This window comes from Schistocerca piceifrons, chromosome 3 (genome assembly GCF_021461385.2).
Source record: "Schistocerca piceifrons isolate TAMUIC-IGC-003096 chromosome 3, iqSchPice1.1, whole genome shotgun sequence".
NCBI lineage: Eukaryota > Metazoa > Arthropoda > Insecta > Orthoptera > Acrididae > Schistocerca > Schistocerca piceifrons.
This window is the reverse complement of record NC_060140.1, coordinates 141,144,563-141,168,589: the sequence shown is the minus strand read 5'-3', so window position 1 is coordinate 141,168,589 and position 24,027 is coordinate 141,144,563. Positions and strand designations below refer to the sequence as shown.

Sequence of the window (24,027 nt, the reverse complement as noted above, 5' to 3'; positions counted from 1 at the left end):
CAGGGTATGATCGGCCGTGCCTTTTCACTCAAATTCCGTGGAGATTAAGACAAACCGTCCTTGTACTAACTTATACATTAAATGTGTTCGCAATGGCAAACATGGACAACAATCAGCTTTAGAATGGAATGACGTCAGTGAACATTTGTGCCGGACCAGGACTCTAACCAAGATTTCCCGCTTATCGCGAGAAGCCACCTTACCATTTGGCTGTCTGTGCACGAATCACGGCCAGTCCCAAACTTCCATACGTTGTCAAACATGTGTCTGCAACCTGTATTCCTTCATCCAGTGCGTACATTCCCGTACAGGGAAGACATTTTGCTTGGAAGACGCTTGCAGTGTTGTGCTAGAGCCGGCCGCTGTGGCCGTGCGATTCTAGGCGCTTCAGTCCGGAACTGTGCTGCTGTTACGATCGCAGGTTCGAATTCTGCCTCGGGCATGGATGTTTGGGGTCTAGTTTAGCAGGGAATACAACCCGTCGGCTTTGACCAGTGACGTCAGAACTGGCCAGAGAGCATGTATTACAAAGATGAAAGAGCTGAGAAGAATGTTCAGAAACAAAGGAATGCAAGAGAGAAAAACTGTACTTCGCATATATAAGGGCGAGTAGAGTTTTCACGTTAATTATATCGCGTTTTTGTATCTTAGTATTTCTCCGCAAAATACAATGGAAATAAATGAGTAAAATATATTAGTAGCAAAGAATACATCACGTTACATGTATGTCAGTTGTATCTCGAAACTCTTTCGAACTGTATTGCTCAAGTGCAGTACGGGATACAAGTTAATCGTATTTCTTGGTTTTAACTAGCATTGCGGTCCTGTTGTTCACTTGAACTAAGTATACCCTGCTTCACTAAACCGTAAATGAAACACCGGATACAAATGAAAAGATCATTCGAAGCGTGTTGCTTAAGTACAGTACGGAATAAGAGTTTGTCGTAAGTCGATTTCTTCGTTTTCACTAGCATTACTGTCCTGTTCTTCACATGAACGATGTATCCTCCGCTTCAGTAAACCCTAATTGGAACACGGGATACAAATTGTAGATGTGTTGTTTATTTCATCTCTGCTATTACTAACAGTCTTTTCTTACGTACATATCAGTACTACTGATGACAGAAGGACCTACGTATGTAATATATGTATACTAGACTTCCGTTGACCTCTATATATGTACACTGGTAACGAAAAGATGGAAATAGACGTACGTTACATTTGCAACCTGTACCTCAATTGAACTACACGGAGACAAGAAGACGACCCATGTACAATTTGTATCCCGTACTTCACAATGGGTTACAGTTTTCTTGTTGCCTTGGACGCTAATAGTATCCCTTAGTTACTTGAGCTACATAGCTGTACGCAACATTTGTATCTTGCTCACCAATTGACATATATAGCGTCAGTGTAAAGGAGAAGTGAAGGACGGGGTACAAATTTTAGTTGTGTCATCAGTGTAAAGGTGAAGTGAAGGACGGGATCAAATTTTAGTTGTGTCGGGGGGTTTCACCTGTTATATAGCAAGTACACATTCGAAAATGTCGTACTGATATTAGTGCTGGGAATCGAAAGAAGATCCTCAGCTGAGAAATTTCTATTACGTACTTCACAACACGAAAATACACATATTGGTGGAATAAAACAGTGAAATATCAAAATAGTGAAATACTGTGAAAGAATCAAATGGAAAAGTGAACTTACCACACGGAAATATCGAGGAATAACCGAAGCTCGCCTAGACAAGACAGTAACGAAAATTACATACCCACAAACAGACAAGTCCATTCCTATAAACGAAAATAAGACACTAAAAATTGTTCTGCAATAACAAACTAATACTCCAAATTTTCTCAATATCATTACGAATAATTATTTTAATGTACAATGACAGCGCTTATCCGGAACACAGAACTGTTTTATTATCTATGCCTCGAAGTGAAGACATTACTATCCATGACTAATGTATGACGTCATTGGTCAAAGCCGACGGGTTGTATCCCCTGCTTCACTAGACCCGATGTTTGCGATGTCCTTATGTTAGTTAGGTTTAAGTAGTTAAGTCTAGCGGACTGATGACCTCAGATGTTAAGTCCAATAGCGCTCAGAGCCATTTGAACCATTTTGTTGTGCTAGACTTCCTTAATGAATCGTTTTGCAGAGAAGCTCTCGAAGCAGTATCAGCGCACTCGGGTTCTCTGTAAAGTCCAATTCAGCTTCCTGTTATTCTAGGTGAAGAAGCGGGAAGCTACATTACTCGGGATAAGGTTCAGGAGGAATGCAATTATGATGTATTTATTTATTAACCAGGACAACCTGATAACATCGACACAATTAATAAAGATTAACTGAAAACGAACAATTTCCTGAGAGCATGGTCTTACGACAGAACTAGATCGGAAGGCATCCTATCAGCGCTCAACTTGCTCTTACAGTCGTGATATTTCGTACATTTTCGTTAGCTTAAACATTATTCGTTTATTTATTAAGATGATCAATTTCTGGGCTTGCAATATTGCTGTAGGAAAACTCTTACAACCCATAGGCTTCTTCTAATATCTGTACAGGAAAAAGCGACTTTTATTAGCAAATCGATCGCTTCGGCATCGATGTATAGGCAGGTATTGTGGGTGTCAGACTGACAGGGACGCATACTTGAGAGATTGTCAAGTGCTGTGTGTAACCAGTGATTGCCCAATGAATTACCAGCGTTGTTGGAGAACCTTAGCCTTGCAAAAAGGCAACAACTGTCGATTGTGCAGAACTGGGCACGACACCATTTTCTACTGATGATAAGACAATACCTCATTGCTACGTTCCATGGGCGATGAGTTAATTGAGGTAGCCCGCTAGTATTACCTTCCAGTTCACCAGAATTTTATTTGTTAGTTTTGAGGCTATGGGGATATTTTGAGACATTGGTGTATACCCAATTCACCGACAATGTGCAGACAATACAGGAGCGTGTGGCCAATGCATGTGACACAATGCGAATGAAGCCAGGTGTATTTCGAAGAGTGCCTGATTCACTGTGAAGAAGGTATAAATGGTGCTTCAGAATGCGTGGTATGCAGTCATGGACTGTGCGGCTGGTCCCAGCGGAGGTTCGAGTCCTCCCTCGGGCATGGGTGTGTGTGTTTGTCCTTAGGATAGTTTAGGTTAAACAGTGTGTAAGCTTAGGGACTGATGACCGTAGCAGTTAATTCCCATAAGATTTCACACACATTTGAACATTTGATGCGTGGTAATTGCATGCAGCACTGCTTGAAGTGTCTTCTTGTACAAAACAAACAGATGGGAATGAGAAGACAGACTGGTCAACATCTGAACAGGTATTAGTTTCCGGATATACGCTCCTGGAAATTGAAATAAGAACACCGTGAATTCATTGTCCCAGGAAGGGGAAACTTTATTGACACATTCCTGGGGTCAGATACATCACATGATCACACTGACAGAACCACAGGCACATAGACACAGGCAACAGAGCATGCACAATGTCGGCACTAGTACAGTGTATATCCACCTTTCGCAGCAATGCAGGCTGCTATTCTCCCATGGAGACGATCGTAGAGATGCTGGATGTAGTCCTGTGGAACGGCTTGCCATGCCATTTCCACCGGGCGCCTCAGTTGGACCCGCGTTCGTGCTGGACGTGCAGACCGCGTGAGACGACGCTTCATCCAGTCCCAAACATGCTCAATGGGGGACAGATCCGGAGATCTTGCTGGCCAGGGTAGTTGACTTACACCTTCTAGAGCACGTTGGGTGGCACGGGATACATGCGGACGTGCATTGTCCTGTTGGAACAGCAAGTTCCCTTGCCGGTCTAGGAATGGTAGAACGATGGGTTCGATGACGGTTTGGATGTACCGTGCACTATTCAGTGTCCCCTCGACGCTCACCAGTGGTGTACGGCCAGTGTAGGAGATCGCTCCCCACACCATGATGCCGGGTGTTGGCCCTGTGTGCCTCGGTCGTATGCAGTCCTGATTGTGGCGCTCACCTGCACGGCGCCAAACACGCATACGACCATCATTGGCACCAAGGCAGAAGCGACTCTCATCGCTGAAGACGACACGTCTCCATTCGTCCCTCCATTCACGCCTGTCGCGACACCACTGGAGGCGGGCTGCACGATGTTGGGGCGTGAGCGGAAGACGGCCTAACGGTGTGCGGGACCGTAGCCCAGCTTCATGGAGACGGTTGCGAATGGTCCTCGCCGATACCCCAGGAGCAACAGTGTCCCTAATTTGCTGGGAAGTGGCGGTGCGGTCCCCTACGGCACTGCGTAGGATCCTACGGTCTTGGCGTGCATCCGTGCGTCGCTGCGGTCCGGTCCCAGGTCGACGGACACGTGCACCTTCCGCCGACCACTGGCGACAACATCGATATACTGTGGAGACCTCACGCCCCACGTGTTGAGCAATTCGGCGGTACGTCCACCCGGCCTCCCGCATGCCCACTATACGCCCTCGCTCAAAGTCTGTCAACTGCACATACGGTTCACGTCCACGCTGTCGCGGCATGCTACCAGTGTTAAAGACTGCGGTGGAGCTCCGTATGCCACGGCAAACTGGCTGACACTGACGGCGGCGGTGCACAAATGCTGCGCAGCTAGCGCCATTCGACGGCTAACACCGCGGTTCCTGGTGTGTCCGCTGTGCCGTGCGTGTGATCATTGCTTGTACAGCCCTCTCGCAGTGTCCGGAGCAAGTATGGTGGGTCTGACACACCGGTGTCAATGTGTTCTTTTTTCCATTTCCAGGAGTGTATTATTACAGGGACATTTCTTCCAGTTTTGACCCATAATGCTTCCTGCAGTAATATTGTCACTTTTTTTCAAACACCCTGTATACCGCAGACATTTACCACCCAACAACAGGCGACGAGCACTCGACTGTAAGCGAATGGATAGTTACGCACGACTGCTCACTTGAAGATGAGAGGAGGCGTCTAGTTGAAATATCGTGGAGGGAAGTTTACGACGACCGGCTGCAGTACCGAAATCTCTTCGAACACTTAATCCGCCGGAAAAATTTTAAATAACAGAATCGCTGAATTATTATTCATTATTCATTTCAGGCTTATCTGATCGAGGATTGTCGCAATTGTAAGTCCCAGTCACGATCATTTGCGCCAAGTTTTTTTTCTTTTAAATTATATTAGAATGAGCTCTACAGATTAGGCAATAGCTTGTCTAGCTTCCGTAGTTCGTCTCCATTCATTCCGTTGTAATCATCTTTTTACAGAAAATCTCTCTCTATAGAAATAATCCCACTTTAAATTTTACTCGTTTAGGGTCAAACGGTAGCGTCATTAACTAGTGATCGACACATCCTGGTTCCTGTGTTCGAACCCAGCCATTGGTTTGAATAAAAGTGTCCGAAGACTTTGAGGGTGTGGAGTCGTTCTGCTATCGACCTCGTGAGAGAGTGCGAGTGATAAATCTTGCGCTTCCGATGGGAAACCGTTCTTAAAAGGCGGAAGAATCAGCAATAATCATCACCCTGAGGACGCAAAAGACAATTGAAACAACTGAACCACAAGTACGTAACATGTATCCATAGAAAATGTGGCCTGTAACTGAAGAGTATCATGATAACTTTTCCTTTCGGATCTACGGGAGGGGTGAACCAAGTGGGATGTGATCAAGAGAAAAACACTGAATAACACGGAAGGCCAAGACTAAATGGCTGCAGGAAGAAAGTGAAGAAGTCCAAACAGAAATCGTCGGAAGGACTCATTCAGCATATCGAAAAGTAGAAACTGAAGTTAAAGGAAGGTTGTCAACATTAAGAGTATAATGGAAATTCGACTGTTAAGGGCATAGGAGAGAGAGAGAGAGAAAGGAAAAAGGTAGGTGAAAACACCTCTATGAAGGGGAAGACTTGTCTGGTGAAGTAATTGACGAAAAAATGAGTCAGTAAAGAAAATAAAAAAACATAGGGTACTCAGCGAAGGCAGAGATAACAGAGCTCTGGATGACTTTGATTAAATAAGGTGGCAGAGATAGATAACGTATGGATAATATTCCTATGGAATTTATGAAATCAGTGGAACAAGTGGTAACCAAGTGATCTATATTCAAGCCGGTGTGTAGAATCTATGAGTCTGAACACATACCATCATACTTCGGGAAAAGTATCGTCCACAACATCCCGAAGATAGCAAGGGCAGATAAGCGGTAGAACTAGGGCAAAATCTGAGACGAGAAGAATGTAAAAGAAAACTGAAACTCTACTACATGGGATCAGGTTGGGTCTGGCAAATACGAAGACAGTAGAGAGGTAGTTCTGACGTTTCGACTGATGGTGAACACAAGTCTTACGAGAATCAACACATTTTCATAGGATTTGTCTACTTGGAAAAGTATTCGACACTATAAAATAGTGCAAGATGTCCTAACCTGAGAAAATGTGAGTAGCCGAATAGGGAACTGTAGGGATGTAAGACCAACCACGAGGAGCTTGCTGTGAGAGTAGTATTTATCAAAACTAGACATGATTGTTTCAATGGGAATTCCGCGATCGTTCATTAAATAAAATATGGCGTTTCAGTCTTCGATCGCTATTCTTATTTTCAGTTACCGGTTTCGGGCTAGCTGCCCATCTTCAGATCATATATTGTAGTTACAGAGTAACTTGTCCGTACAGAACACTCGGTTCGCTGTCATAAGTAAAGTAAATTTCCATCTAATGGACAGCTAGCCCGAAACCGGTAATTGAAAATAAAGAATAGCGATCGAAGACTGAAACGCCATATTTTATTTAGAGTAGTATTTAGTCAGCGATGTTGCCTAATTTCAGTCTATACATCGAAAGAGGCAACGACGGAAATAAAAGGAAGGTTTACGAGCGGTAGTAAAATTCAGAATAAAATGATAACAAAGACGAGATTAGCTAATGACATTACTTTTCTCAGAATATGGATTGACAGTAAACCGGAAAAAAAACAGAAGTAATGAGAACTAGGAGAAATGAGAACAACGAGAAAGTTACCATCAAAATTGGTGATTATAAAATATACGAAGTTAAGGAATTCTGATAGCTTGGAAGCAAAATAATCCATGACGTACGCATAAAGAGCAGACTAGCATAGGCAAAGAGAGAAGTCTGCTCGTATCAAACGTTGTCCTTAATGTGAGCAGCAAATTTCAGAGAATATATGTGTGGTGTCACCGCCAGACACCACACTTGCTAGGTGGTAGCTTTAAATCGGCCGCGGTCCATTAGTACATGTCAGACCCGCGTGTCGCCACTGTCAGTGATCGCAGACCGAGCGCCACCACACGGCAGGTCTAGAGAGACTTACTAGCACTCGCCCCAGTTGTACGGACGACGTAGCTAGCGATGCACACTGACGAAGCCTCGCTCCTTTGCAGAGCAGATAGTTGGAATAGCCTTCAGCTAAGTCAATGGCTACGACCTAGCAAGGGGCCATTAGCCTTACATAGCTTGTATCTAAAGAGTCTCACTTGTCTCGTCAAGAGCGATGTACCACAAGGATGGATTAAAGTTAAGTATTCCAGAAGCTACGTACTTTTCTTTATAGCATTCATTACGTATCCTGTTGCAGACCTCACGCCATCCTGCGTGAGTTTAAGAGCGTGCCTTTCGGCTTCCTCGCATTGTGTCTAGGCTGTCTTGCCTAGACACAACAATATGTTTGCAGCACAGTATGGTATGGTTATGTATCATGAACAATGATAAAACCGGGAAAAGAAGAAAATCGACATGTGCTGTTATAGACCGATGTTGACAATTACATGAATTGGTAGAATGCGTGAAGAAAGGAACATATGGAAAGCACTGGCAGCAGGAAGTGACAGGATGATAAGACATCAAAAAATAACTTCACTAGTAGTAGAAGGAGTTTGAGAGATTAAAAACTGTACGGGAGGACAGAGATAGTAATATACCCAAGCAATAACTCAGGGCGTAGCGTTGCAAGTGCTACTCTGAGACAAAGAGGTTGGCGCAAAAAAAGAAATTTGTGGTAGGCCGCATCGAACAAGTCAGAAGACTGATGACTGGAAAAATTCGGACAAGTGCGAGTAATAATATAATATAATACAATAATAATTATTATTATTTCGTGTGGCTCAATGTCCCAAAGCAAGTTTTCCCTATTGGAGGCCATTGCAGCGACTTGCGTGTTCCTAACTTACCCCATTCATCCAACCGGGAAAAAGGCCCTAAATTTTAAGATGGAATCCGAACTACGTGTTGTTTCTGGCGACTCCACACATCGCAAGAGGTGAAGGTTAGGTGAAAACGAAGACTGAAGTCTATGTTGTGACAAAGATTCGAGCCCGCGACTCCTCTGTTTCAGTCACACGCTTTATAGAAAGCTTATCTTCTGATTTCGTCGTTATAAAAGGTTAAACTTTTCACGACGCCAAGACACGGTAGGCCTTAGTCGAGACATAGCCGGCCGTTGTGGCCGAGCGGTTCTAGGCGCTTCAATGTGGAACTGCACTACCGCTACGGTTCGAATCCTGCCTCGGGCATGGATCTGTGTGCTGCCCTTAGGTTAGTTAGGTTTAAGTAGTTCTAAGTTCTAGGGGACTGATGACCTAAGATGTTCTATAGTGCTCAGAGCCATTTGTAAGACATAAGTTTGAGCTTGATACGTCTACCCCCTCCGTATAAAAAGAGGGCCACGGGCAGTTGGACAAACAGACAGACGGACTGTCGGCCGATGTGACCGAGCGCTTCAGTCCGGAGCCGCGCTGCTGCTGTGGTCGTAGGTTCGAATCCATCCTCGGGCATGGATGTGTGTCATGTCCTTAGGTTAGTCAGGTCTAAGTAGTTCTAAGTCTAGGTGACTGATGGCCTCAGATGTTGAGTCCCATAGTGCTCAGAGCCATTTAAACCATTTTTGACAACCAGACAAAAAAGTGATAGTATAAGGATTGCGTGTCTAACCGACTGAAGTACGGCAAAGGATTTCATTGGTGCTTGTAAAGCACTTTATTGCAATATTATATAGAAAAAGTAAAACATATTTCAGTCAGCATGTTTCCATCCATTTGTTGCAGGTGACAATGGAATATGTGATTTTTAGTTTCACTGTAAATTTCAGTTCGAATTTTAATATGAATTCTGTTCTTGTAAAAGTGTCTCAGTATTCCTCTAACGTGTCTACATTCCTTCATCGTTTTCACAAAGTGTGTAATAACCAAGAATCAATAATAAGAATGGGAGGCCAAGAGTAAAGTCCTCACTCTGAAGAGGGTGTAATACAGAGATACAGTATTTCCCCTCTAATTTTTAACTTTTAAATCGAAGAAGCTTTGAAGGAAATAAAATAGAGGTTCAGTACTGGTATTAACATTCGGGTTGATATGATATCGATGTCAACATTCACTGCCATATGTATCTTCCGTCAAAATGAAGAAGAGTTATACGACTTGTAAAATGGTATGACGAAGCAAGGGTGACATACGTACACTAGCACAGAATATAAGCACTTTCCTTCCCAAAAGCAGTCTGATGTTGTCGAACATAAGCCTTAATATCAGAAACATACATACGGTGCTGAAAAAGAAGAAAATCAGAACTTTGAGATGTGTTACAGAGAGACACTGAAAATTAAATAGCGATTGACGTGGAAAGGATTAGGTGGACACCAATGAGAAGAAGAGAGTAGAAGTAGCCGTAGATTGTAAAAATTATAGGGAAGAACCAAATTTGGCATACACACAAAAAATTATCATGTGTGTATCACACCAGCTATGACGCTTGATTTCTCTCCAGAAATGGATACTTGGCTAGATTTGAAATTGTGCTCATCAGCCTCATAAACCATTGGCGGAACCAGTTTAGCATAAATAATGTCTCGTAAATTATGATGAGACGTTTTCCTGGAAAAAAATCATGAAAACGGGACGAGAAACAGTCGCTACTGTGGAATCTTAGATGGGAACGTTGTGTTCACCAGAGTGTGCCATATCAACATTTCATGTACAGTCATCCTGAAGTAGACTGTCAACTGTTTTTGCAGAATTTCTCATGCATATACGATGTCCATTTAATGACAAGGATTTTCATAGCTTCAAATTTGCCTACCCACGTAAGCTAGTTGCATGTAATTGAAGGTCTCTCCTTGAAGGAACGAAAAACTTAAGAAATCTTAAGTTCTTGCGAACTATGGAGGAGCAGTATCTCAGGAATACAGAAGCTCATTGTCATTCTCTGCTACAGCAGTATCTCTCCAGGAAAAGAGTTCAAGGAGGGAAAGCCTATGCTGCATAGAGTTCGAGCGGCGCTTTGAAAGCCCACTTCCGCGATAATTTAATGACCTCTAGCGTGTGACAAAGAGAAACAGGGTAATGAGTTCCTGCGCTAAGCCTGCGAAATTCAATAGCCTTTCGGACAGGTTCCGGGTACGTGTACCAGGAATGTTGGGCAGCAACACCGTCGCTACTATGTTGAAATAAGGGTCCAGTGTCCAATGTCGCGTTTTCCGGATTTGGACCCATTTGTAGAAAGTACTTCTTGCTGGTTAATTATGTTAATTAACGATGCAATATCGTTACGTCATTCCTCGAATCTGCCCAATGATTATGGCATCCATAATTGGCGTGTTTTCGTGATTCTTCTGGCCATTAAAATTGCTACACCACGAAGATGACGTGCTACAGACGCGAAATTTAACAGACAGGAAGAAGATTCTGTGATATCCAAATGATTAGCTTTTCAGAGCATTCGCACAAGGTTGGCGCCGGTGACGACACCTACAACGAGGTGACATGAGGAACGTTTCCAACCGATTTCTCATACACAAACAGAAGCTGACCGGCCTTGTCTGGTGAAACGTTGTTGTGATGCCCCGTGTAAGGAGAAGAAATGCGTACCATCACGTTCCCGACTTTGACAAAGGTCGGATTGTAGCCTATCGCGATTGCGGTTTATCGTATTGCGACATTGCTGCTCGCGTTGGTCAAGATCCAACGACTGTCAGCAGAATATGGAATCGGTGGCTTCAGGAGGGCAATACGGAATGCCGCGCTGGATCCCAACAGCCGGCCGTGGTGGCCGAGCGGTTCTAGGCGCTACAGTCTGGAACCGAGCGACCGCTACGGTCGCAGGTTCGAATCCTGCCTCGAGCTTGGACGTGTGTGATGTCCTTAGGTTAGTTAGGTTTAAGTAGTTCTATGTTCTAGGGGACATGACCTCAGAAGTTAAGTCCCATAGTGCTCAGAACCATTTGAACCATTTGGATCCCAACAGCCTCGTATCACTAGCAGTCGAGATGACAGGCATGTTATCCACATGGCTGTAACGGATCGTGCAGACTCGTCTCGATCTTTGAGTCAACAGATGGGGACGTTTGCAAGACAACAATCATCTGCACGGACAGTTAGACAACGTTTGCAGCAGCATGGACTATCAGCTCGGAGACTATGGCTGAGTTACCCTTGACGCTGCAACACAGACAGGAGCGCCTGCGATGGTGTACTCAGCGACGAACGTGGGTGCACCAAAGGCAAAACGTTATTTTTTCGGATGAATCCAGGTTCTGTTTACAGCATCATAATGGTCGCATCCGTGTTTGGTGACATAGCGGTAAACGCACATTGGAAGCGTATATTCGTCATCGCCATACTAGCGTATCACCCGGCGTGATGGTACGGGGTGCCATTGGTTACACGTCTCGGTCACCTCTTGTTCGCATTTACGGCACTTTGAACAGTGAATGTTAAATTTCAGATGTGTTATGACCCCTGGCTCTATCCTTCATTCGATCCCTGCGATACCCTACATTTCAGCAGCATAATGGACGACCGCATGTCGCTCGTCCTGGATACAGAAAATGTTCGACTGCTGCCCTGGCCAGTACATTCTCCAGATTTCTGACCAACTGAAAACACCTGGTGAATGTTGGCCGAGGAACTGTCTCGTCACAATACGCCAGTCACTACTCTTGATGAACTGTGCTATCGTGTTGAAGCTGCAAGGGCACCTGTACCTGTACACGCCATCCAAGCTCTGTTTGACTCAATGCCCAGACGTATCAAGGCCGTTATTACGGCCAGAGGTGGTTGTTCTGGGTACTGATTTCTCAGGATCTAAGTACCAAAATTGCGTGAAAATGTAATCACATGTCAGTTCTAGTATAATATATCTGTGTAATGAATACCCGTTTATCATCTGTATTTCTTCTTGGTGTGGTAATTTTAATGGCCAGTTGTTTATTTCTTCAAGCATGAGTGCATTTGTAGCGGGTGTTAAAATTGCCACATAGTGGCTTTCAGCCATTCCATCGCACGATGCTTCTGTGTAATGACGGCACTCTAGAAAGAATATCTACACTGACTTGGACCAAAGAACAGCGCCCACTGTGAATGTTGACCATATGGCGCGTAGCGATCAATTAATGCTTTAGTGGACGAACTCCCTGCTCTTGCATCTGGAGTGCAACGGATACTGGGAACAATCCAGTGTGAATCCGCACCTGGCACCAAAGGATATAAAGGAATTCAGGTTATTCTCGAATTCTGATTGTGGCCATCTCTTCCTCAGCAGAGACACATGATTTCAGACAGTTTTTTCGTTGTTATTCACGCAAGGTAGTGAAGCGCACATTGATATGGGTCATGATCTTGTTCTTGGTTCGGGAAACAGTCCCTAAAAGGGGAAGAGTCAGCAATGATCAGCAGTAAGAGGATATGGAGGACAATATAAATCACTGAGCCATATAATGTGTATCCACAGGACATGTGACCTGTAATTGAAAAAGTATCATGATGATCTCACCATTGGTAACAGACTCCTGATTAGTTCCCCATTCAGATATCAGGAAGGGGACTGCCGAGAGGGAGGTACCTATGAGAAAAAGACTGAACAATTAACGAAAGGGCAATATACTGCGTGTCAGACCGTACTCTGTCAGAAGCTAGAACGTGTTAGGGAGGCTAGAAAATTTGAACACGTGAATGAAAAGCCTCAATTTAATATAGTGGTGGTCAGTGAGGTGAAGTAAAATGGAAAGGATTTATTATGAATAGGAAGGTATGGCAGAAAGTGAGCTATAGTGAACAGTTCAGTAATAGAGTTGTTATCAGAATCGACAGCAAACCTACGCCAATAACCAGATCGTAGGTATACATACCGACGTCAGAAGACGAAGATGAATAGTTAGAGAAAATACTGCAAATGAGGATAATGAATGGGTAATTCAGTATGAAAAGGGAGAAGAAATTTTTATAATCGTGGAGCGATTGGAATGCGGTAGTATGGGGGCGGAAAAGAAAACAGAGTAAGGAGAGAATATGGGCCTGGTAATAGGCACGAGTGAGGGATGAAACTGATAGAGATCTTCAAAAATTTTCAAGTACCTTTACAGAATACACTGGTCAAACAAGAGAAATGGAAGTATACTTGAAAAATTCCTAAAGAGACGAAAATACTCCCGCTAGATTACATCATTGTCAGACAGAGATTTAGAAATCAAGTACTTTACGGTAAGGAATAACAAGGAACATATATAGAATCGGAACATATTTAGTAATGATGATGAGTAGAAGAAAATTTAAGACATATCTTCTGGTAAACCTTCCGGGATGTAAGGTCGTGGTCCATGAAACTCTTCAGCTCCTAACGTTTCGTCCAGAGCTGCACTGGACATCTTCAGAGGGGTGTTTCTCCTCCGGTGAGTCTTGCCGACTGACGGGTCGGACGTCTGAAAGCGACTTATATATCGTAGAAACTGGGCGTGACCAGAGTTACACGTGATATGCAGAGATAATCTTTGTCAGAGATAAAACTTAACTATCGATCGTAATCTCGTCACAGATAAAACTATCTAGCAATTCTGTAGTGCTACTGTCCAAATATCACTAAGTTTCATGGTCTCTTCTTTCCAATTAAAATTATCCCTATGTTTATATATTTCAATTGCTTCTCTACAAAGTCGTGGGTAATAGTTCGTCGTCGTAGATAAAATTTTTGGTTCGGAAAACTTCACTTGATTTCCTGGATGAAAAGCGTGTTCTGCTACAGCCGATTTATCTGTTTTTCCTAATCGGCAAAGACTTCTGTGTTCTTTTAACCGTGTATTTAAGCTACTTTTTGTTGTTCCAACATAAACTTTACCACATGTACATGGAATTTTAGACCAACGAAGAAAATTTGTCATGTTCTTCGGTCTGTAAAAGATAAACGCGCTCCTCTATCAGCCAGTGCCGTATATAAAATTCCGTGTACATGTGGTAAAGTCTCGCATGGCATTTGCGCCTTGAAAATAACAATCGTGCTCCTGTCAAAATATCGAAGGTCTCCACTACGTCACCCGGTTGCATTCCCGTAAGCTGTTTATAGATTCTTTCCACTAACGAACGATGTAGGGGAATAAAATTTATGTTATGTTATTATTATTATTGGTGTTATTACTTATTATTGGTTATACATATAATTACATATGAGCCAAAATGTGACATTTTGGAGATTTTGATGAAGCATCATCTGTAATGAGATTACAAATGCAAATCAAGAAAAAAGTAGAAACCATAATGTTTCATTAAACATTGCTGTCGCACAGGGTATTCGTAAGTTGTGTGCAGTGCAGTTACTACATACGTTGGAAATGACGTTCACGGGTCGCTATACAAGTCTGAACCCACTTAATTCTGCTGATTGATCTTATGGTGATATACTACACATTTTGCTGTGAGCCAACACCCCCCCCCCCTCCCGTCTCAACCCGATAGATGAGAAGGGTTGCTGGAGTAAGGTCTGGCGAATGAGGGGACATGTTCCGGAGAAGACGCTTGGTATTGTTAGCTGTGTGCGCAGAATCATTTTATTAAGACAATGAGTACTTCGTGTTCATTCAGCTGGCCAGTGTGAACGTGCGTCAAAAATGGTTCAAATGGCTCTCAGCACTATGGGACTAAACATCTGTAGTCATCAGTCCCCTAGAACTTAGAACTACTTAAACCTAACTAACCTAAGGACATCACTCACATCCATGTCCGAAGCAGGATTCGAACCTGCGACCGGAGCGGTCGCGCGGTTCCAGACTGAAGCGCCTAGACCGCACGGCCACACCTGCCGGCCGAACGTGCGTCATTCAACAATGTTCGGTCTTCACGGTTTCCTCAAAAAATAAAATCCAAGTGATGTGCGGTCTGGATATTGGTATTCCCATTCAAATTTTTTGATCGTTCAAGCACGGTATGATGATTCTCTGTTGACCATAATCGCGTTTTGTGTGTTACTATGACCAGAGAAGTGGAGACATCGTCTATGTAGAAAGTGACATCAAAAATATAAGTTGTACCCGTATCAATACAAGATATAAACCACTTGCAGCAACGGGTTCTGAGTTTACACCGAGACACTTTCAGTATTTGCCTAACCGCTTAAAACACGGTTGCAAGCCTGATAACTTTCTCTTGTGCCATCTTGCGCAATGATTTTGCTGATACCTGCTGCATAGGGGCAGAAACATCCAACAAATTTTGTTCGTTTAGTTCAGGTGGTCTTCCAGTACGTTCGGTATCCAACACTAAATCTGTTTCTCGACATTTCTCAGTAGATCGAAGAATAGGATTAAAATTAGGAACAGCTCATTCCGGGAAATTTTCAGCAAATGTTTCCTGCCTTAAATCCGTGTATTTATCGCCTTGTTGTAACTCATCTTCAACAAGAGAAATACGTTCCTCAATCTAAAGCAATATAATTTATAAACAAATTGACATCTAAAATCAACACAGCACATTCAATTACTTTCATCATTTGTGGAATTATTCAAGTGGCAGTCAGGACATTCCTACCGTACTCTAACCAACACCAAATCGAAATTTATGTGGAAGGGAGAAATTTCTGAACAAACGGGCTTAAGACAAGGTGACTGTCTATCACAAGGCTCTAACAAAAATCTGGACAACAGAACAATTCCCTGAACATGGCACCACGCCCATCATTAGGCAGTCCAGACAATTGCAGAGGAATCTCTTTCCTAGACTGCACGTACAAGATTTTATCCTAGATCCCACATGGAGGAATCAAGGAGCAACTAGAACAGGAGTTAGGGGAATACAAGGGAGATTTCAGATCATGGAGAGGCTGTGCAGAGCAGATCATTAGTTTTAAATTGCTTATGGCATACTACATGAAGCGAAACATACCTAATGCACTAACATTATGTTAGCTGACCCATTACTTGCAAACAAAATTACAATAGAAGAAGAGGAAATCAAAATTGTTTGATAAATTTACATATTTAGATGGAATCGTAACTGTCTAAATAAGAAACCATCATGGAAAAATAGAATAAAAAAAGAAATAAAGCAAACTACATTGCCAAGCCACGTACAACAAAAAAGCCTATCCATAGATGCAAAATTAAAACATTATAGAGCAGTTACGCAACCAGAAACACGTTGTACCGCAGAAACCATCTTCAAAACAACTAATACGGCAAAAATACACAAAATACTAAATATAGAAAGAAGGGGAATTAGGACATGTATAAATAAACAATATCAAGTAAGTGGGCATTGGAGAATAGTTTCAAATGAGGCAGAGGACAAGCAAATAGAACCAGTAATGAGCAGGATCAGAAAGAAGCGTTTGTCATTCTTTGGATACCTGATGCGAACACCCGAAAACAGAATTAATAAGGCTACAATAGAAAAATTGTGGAATAGTAAAAGTAACATTAAATGGACCACTGAAATTAAGAAAGACATAAGAGAACTCCAAATTATAGTAGATGACTTATACAACTAAACGGAGAAAATAAGAATACTGTGAGATACAAACCAGGCTATAAACGAAGATCAGTAAAAGGGCTGCAGGGGAAGTGATGTCAGACGAAGAAAGAAAGCAAATATCTAAAACGATTAACAAGTATTGGGCAGGCAGAAGAGCAAAACACCCTTCATATAATAATAAATTGTAATAATACCTGTATAACCAATACATTATTGGTGGCTGAGCGGTTCTAGGCGCTTTAGTCTGGAACCGCGCGACCGCTACGGTCGCAGGTTCGAGTCCTGCCTCGGGAATAGATGTGTGTGATGTCCTTAGGTTAGTTAGGTTTAAGTAGTTCTAAGTTCTAGGGGACTGATGACCTCAGATGTTAAGTCCCATAGTGCTCAGAGCCATTTGAACCATTTTTGAATACATTATTGAATGGTATCATTGAATTATTATCCAACTGTAGTATATTACTGAATAACAACCACCTGTAAAAACCTTTGTACAACTGACTAGGGTGGTCCTGTGAAGGTCATAAAATAAAAATAATAATAAATAAAGACAATGGTGCACTGTACTTCCATGGTAGCGCACCTCGGAAAATAGAACCAGACAAGGGATTGTGTCATTCCGTAATACAACTAATTTCAGACGACGACGTCTTGGAACTACCACACAGACCAGGTGGGACAAATCTCACACACTGCATGTACCCGAGTACGATTAATAGACCATCCCATATGGCAACGATCACGTAATTATCTCAGTAGTGCTCTACCAGTTCTTATGCCAAGTGGTCGTTGCTCATTTCTGGCAGCATTGCTATTGAAATGGCACTGACCATTTTCCCCATTTTCTGCGACACAATGTCGTAAGGTATTGGGAATGCTAAGAATAAAAATTACTCGCTTTTTGAAAAGATTCATTTAAAAACAAAAAAATTTTTGCACCACTGCTGTGTCTAATTGATATTTCGGGTTTTTGCGAGATTACAAGTAACAATTTTTTTTAAAAAATCTGTTACAGCGCTGGCCAAACAAATACTGAAAAATATAGGTTGTTGTTGTTGTTGTTGTTGTTGTGGTCTTCAGTCCTGAGACTGGTTTGATGCAGCTCTCCATGGTATTCTATCCTGTGCAAGCTTCTTCATCTCCCAGTACCTACTGCAACCTACATCCTTCTGAATCTGCTTAGTGTATTCATCTCTTGGTCTCCCTCTACGATTTTTACCCTCCACGGTGCTCTCCAATTCTAAATTTGTGATCCCTCGATGCCTCAAAACATGTCCTACCAACCGATCTCTTCTTCTAGTCAAGTTGTGCCACAAACTCCTCTTCTCCCCAATCCTACTCAATACCTGCTCATTAGTTACGTGATCTACCCACCTTATCTTCAGCATTCTTCTGTAGCACCACATTTCGAAAGCTTCTATTCTCTTCTTGTCCAAACTAGTTATCGTTCATGTTTCACTTCCATACATGGCTACACTCCATACAAATACTTTCAGAAACAACTTCCTGACACTTAAATCTATACTCGATGTTAACAAGTTTCTCTTCTTGAGAAACGCTTTCCTTGCCATTGCCAGTCTACATTTTATATCCTCTCTACTTCGACCATCATCGGTTATTTTACTCCCCAAATAGCAAAACTCCTTTACTACTTTAAGTGTCTCATTTCCTAATCTAATTCCCTCAGCATCACCCGACTTAATTTGACTACATTCCATTATCCTCGTTTTGCTTTTGTTGATGTTCATCTTATATCCTCCTTTCAAGACACTGTCCATTCCGTTCAACTGCTCTTCCAAGTCCTTTGCTGTCTCTGACAGAATTACAATGTCATCGGCGAACCTCAAAATTTTTACTTCTTCTCCATGAATTTTAATACCTACTCCGAATTTTTCTTTTGTTTCCTTTACTGCTTGCTCTATATACAGATTGAATAACATCGGGGAAAGGCTACAACCCTGTCTCACTCCTTTTCCAACCACTGCTTCCCTTTCATGCCCCTCGACTCTTATATAGGTTATTCAGAACTAAATTAGCGGTATCGGTTTTAACCGGTCGGTTTTTCCCATTCCTACTCAGTACCAAATTCCATGACATGTCTCGGAGCCGCGATCTATGTATCTTTCACCAGAGGCCGAAACACCATTTGTGCCCAGCGACTCATAGACCGAGGGCCAACCTGGTTACAAAAACAAAAAATAGTGCCAACTTTGGAAAAAGTGAGGTTGAGAGCGGTAGATGCAATAGTCTGAAATATAGGACTGACTTATCACCAAAACCATTAGAAAAGGAATGCAGGCTGGACTAGACTATGTACAAGAACTAAGAGGTAACAATGTGAATACAATACCAAGGCAGATATACTCGGGTTAAAATGGGAAAAAAACCAGGATTCGGTAGCCCTCTCACTCTCTCTCCCTTTCTCTCTCTCTCTCTCTCTCTCTCTCTCTCTCTCTCTCTCTCTCTCTCTCTCTCTCTTAGCCGCGCGGTCTAGGGCGTTCGTGGGCCGTGCTCCCCAGTCGGAGTTTCGAGTACTCCCTCGGGCATGGGTGTGTGTGTGTTGTCCTTAACATAAGTTAGTTTAAGTTAGGTTAAGTAGTGAGTAGGCGTAGGCACCGATGACCTCAGCAGTTTGGTCCCATAAGACCTTATCACAAATTTCCAATTTCTCTCTTTCTTACTTTTCAAAATCAGGGTTGAAGAAGCAACAACAGAAATAACGGAAATGTAAAGGAATGGGATCAGAACCCAGGGTGATAAAATTCACAAAGGACACTGAAATCCTGAGATGAAATGGGAAAGAAGTACAATGATCACTATGATGCACAAGGGTATAAATTTAAAATAACGAAAGAAAATCTAAGAAATGAGGAGCAACATTAATGAGCGATGCATTTAAAATAAATACTGAAGACTACGAATTGGTGATGTAACGAAATTCTGCTGTCTTGGCTGGAAAATAGCCCATGAAGCATGAAGCAAGAAGGATATGAGATGGAAGTAGCGGAGACGGAGGGAATTTCTCACTGAAATAAGTTTCCTAATGTCACAAAGAGACTTTAATTTGGGAAATATATTTTTGAGAATATACGTTTATAATACAACATTATATGGCAGTGAATCGCGGAATGTTGGATACTGGAACTGAAGAGAATCGGAGTGTTTGAGCTATGCTGTCACAATGAGATATGGAAAATACAGCGAACTGATATTATAAGAAATGTGGTGGTGCTCTGCAGAATCGGCCCGGAAAGGAATATGTGGAGACCAGAAGATGCGACAGGATCATAGAAGTTAAGACGTCGGAAAATAGCTGTCACGAGAGGTAGCAGAAACTTCAGAGAAAGAGGGGGCGCGACAGCAAATAGTTGGATTTAACTCTGAGAGGAAGTTGTGACGGGTCGCATCAAATCAGTCAGAAGAGCGATAACCCAAAAAGAGATAATGGAAGAAATCCGGCTGTGCATATCCCGCAGGAAACCGTCCATCACCGAAAAATGTATATCTAGTTTCATTCGAACTTCCATCCGGCCAAATTCGATTCTTGGCCTCACTCAGGAGTCCGCAGCTCGTGGTCTCGCGGTAGCGTTTTCGCTTCCCGAGCACGGGTCCCGGGTTCGATTCCCAGCGGGGTCAGGGATTTTCACCTGCCACGAGATGACTGGGTGTTGTGTCGTCTTCATCATGATCATTCATTACGGCCGGAGGAAGTCAATGGCAATCCACCTCCACAACAACCTTGCCTAGTGCGGTGCTGCGGGTCTCCCGCATCGTCCCCCTACGCTCTATCTACATCTACATCCATACTCCGCAAGCCACCTGACAGTGGGTGATGGAGGGTACCTTGAGTACCTCTATCGGTTCTCCCTTCTATTCCAGTCTCGTATTGTTCGTGGAAAGAATGATTGTCGGTATGCCTCTGTGTGGGCTCTATTCTCTCTGATATTATCCTCATGGTCTCTTCGCGAGATATACGTAGGGATCAATATACTACTTGACTGGAGTTTGTCTATCATCTCCGTAACGCTTTCGCGATTACTAAATGATACTGTAACGAAGCGCGCTGCTCTCCGTTGGATCTCCTCTATCTCTTCTATCGAACCCTATCTGGTACAGATCCCACATCCCACACTTTTGAGCAATATTCAAGCAGTGGGCGAACAAGTGTACTGTAACCTACTTCATTTGTTTTCTGATTGTATTTCCTTAGGATTCTTCCAATGAATGTCAGTCTGGCATCTGCTTTACCGACAATCAACTTTATATGATCATTTCATTTTAAATCACTCCTAATGCCTACTCCCAGATAATTTATGGAATTAACTGCTTCCATTTGCTGACCTGCTACATTGTAGAAAAATGATGAAGGATCTTTCTTTCTTTGTATTCGCAGCACATTATACTTGTCTACATTGAGATTCAATTGCCATTCCCTGCACCATGCGTCAATTCGTTGCAGATCCTCCTGCATTTCAGTACAATTTTCCATTGTTACAACCTCTCGGTATACTACAGCATCATCCACAAAAAGCCTCACCGAACTTCCGATGTTATCCAGAAGGTCATTTATATATATATTGGAAAGCAACGGCCCTACGATAGTCCCCTGCGGCACAACATAAATCACTCTTACTTCCATTGAGAATGACATGCTGCGTTCTGTTATCTAGGAACTCTTCAATCCGATAACACAATTGGTCTGATAGTCCATATGCTCTTACTTTGTTCATTAAACGACTCTGAGGAACTATATCGAACGCCTTGCGGAAGTCATGAAACACGGCATCTACCTGTGAACCCGTGCCTATGGCCCTCTGAGTCTCGTGGACGAATAGCGCCAGCTGGGTTTGACACGATCGTCTTTTTCGAAACCCATGGTGATTCCTACAGAATAGATTTCTAGTCTCCACGAACGTCAGTATACTCGAACATAATACGTGTTCCGAAATTCTACAACTGATCGACGTTAGAGGTATAGGTCTATAGTTCTGTACATCTGTTCGACGTCCCTTTTTGAAAACGGGGATGACCTCAGCCCTTTTCCAATCCTACGCTCTTATACAGACCTACGGTACACCGCTTCAAGAAGGGGGACAAGTTCCTTCGCGTACTCTGTGAACTGGTATCCCATCAGGTCCAGCGGCCTTTCCTCTTTTGAGCGACTGTAATTGTTTTTTTATCCCTTTGTCATGTATTACGTTATCTACCATTTTGTCATCCGTGCAACAATCTAGTGTCTGGACATTTTGTTTTGATACACCTTCCGCTTTGACATAAGACCAAAATTTCTTAGGATTTTCTGCCAAGTCAGTACATAGAACTTTACTTTCTAATTCATTGAACTCCTCTCGCATAGCCCTCCTCACACTAAATTTCGCTTCGCGTAATTTTTGTTTGTCCTCTGTAAAGGAGTATGGGACTCCATCATCATCGCTCGGGAAAATTTTAACTGGGAGGCTGTTATACAATGAGAAAAAATTCGTTTTAATAGTTAGGATATTGAGTGGTTGTTGTGTTCTCCAACACTTCATTGAACGTAACTTCTTCTACAATACAATAGCTGGCTGTACAATAGATACAGACATCCGTCGATCTAGCCGGAGATGTGGTTCCTCTCGGTCGGCTGGTACTTCGATCGGCGGTGCAGTACAGCTGCTTCGATGATATCTTATCGGAGACTGTGCTAGAGCGGGCCGGCCGGTGTGGCCGTGAGTTTCTAGGCGCTTCAGTCTGGAACCGCGTGACCGCTACGGTCGCAGGTTCGAATCCTGCCTCGGGCATGGATGTGTGTGATGTTAGTTTTGTTTAAGTAGTTCTAAGTTCTAGGGGACTGATGACCACAGATGTTAAGTCCCATAGTGCTCAGAGCCATTTGAACCATTTTTTTGCAAGAGCGGTTGCCATTAGCAGCGGACGAAGACTGGTCTGCTTTGGACCGTCCGGGCCTATACAGTGAGCTTGAGCCAATAGAAACCCGGCGTAGGAGTCCGTGGCCGGATATGTCGCGGCGACCTCTGCAAGGAAAGGTTCCTATTAATCGACTGGAATATTCCGCGTGTTAACCTGATGTCTTCGCCTGTTTGGCTGTAGGTCTGTTTCCTTCATAGCGTGGCTGTTATGCGGTGCTGCCTGCCATTTAGGGGAATCCGATGGCAGACAGTACAGTGGTCAAGTGACACTGGATCTTGCCTCATTCTGTGGAATGTAGCTATCTGGCGTCGTCAAGTCCTTAATCCGATATTGGGCACATTTTCATGAAAATGAACCAATAATTTACAATGTGTGTGTCTGACGTGTGTTGCAGGAGGGTTCCCGTACCCGACGGTGAGCGACCACGACCTGCTCAGGTTCCTGCTGGAAGGTCGCAGGCTGGAGAAGCCAGACAACTGCACCGATGAACTGTGAGTATCCGACGTGCCTTTCGCAGCATGGCGCATTCATCACCTGTGCAGCAACTAAGTCGGCTGATCAAAGGGTGTCGCACACAGAATTAAACTTTTGAGAAATCCGCAGTTTCTGTTCTAGTAAGGTGACAGCGCTTTGAACGATTTTCATCTGTTTTATTTATGGTTAGATCGGTGTTAAACTGTCATATTGCTTCGTCAAAAATATAAGGAAGATATTTATGTCAAACAACTTTGGTAGTGTAGTAGAAAACTTTGTCAAATCTCGCATTTCGTCATAGATATATGAGTAAATCTAATGCCTCGCCTAGATTTTGTCATAAAAGTCGTTCGCCTTCTGTTCAGTGCAATGTGAAATGCAACCGCTTGGAGCGCTGCCGTCACTACTGATATTTGCGTCTGCTGTGTGTTTGTAAATGTGGCTGTAAAGTTTAGTTGGTGTGTTCCTTCGACTCTTTTTAATAAGGTTGCATCGATTAGGGTGGGGGGTGAGCAACGGGTACAAGGCATTATATTAGTCATGTGCTGATAGGCAGTTGGGATACGTTGCAGGCGACTTTAAATCCACAATCACCTCTACATCTGGAAACATCCAGGCAGCTTTTCAGTAAACCTGAATAGAGGGGAAGTGCAGATCCTAAAAATAAAAAAGAGTTCTTACCTCTTCATTCTACTTTCTCTATTTTTGAAATATGGCTGCTACAAGTTAAAAAGTGCTTCACAGTTTCGTACTTTTTATCAGTTTTGTAGTTACGGGAACACTAATTCTGTTAATTAAATTATTCAAAAATAAAAATAGTTCTTAATTCCCATATAGTGTACTACATATTTATTTACCTTCAGACATTTCTCCTTCAGTGCTTTATTTCTGGAATTATTTCGATTAATATGCACTGT

At 42.9% G+C, this 24,027-nt stretch overlaps 1 protein-coding gene across 1 annotated transcript in view; it reads left to right on the top strand.

The window, feature by feature from the left end:
- Nucleotides 1-24,027, top strand: part of LOC124788467 (tyrosine-protein kinase receptor torso-like) — a 151,629-nt gene that overhangs the window by 107,080 nt on the left and 20,522 nt on the right. The window contains exon 10 of the mRNA XM_047255737.1: nt 23,031-23,127. Within this exon, the coding sequence (XP_047111693.1) occupies nt 23,031-23,127 (97 nt within the window). The remainder of the gene's footprint in view (nt 1-23,030; nt 23,128-24,027) is intronic.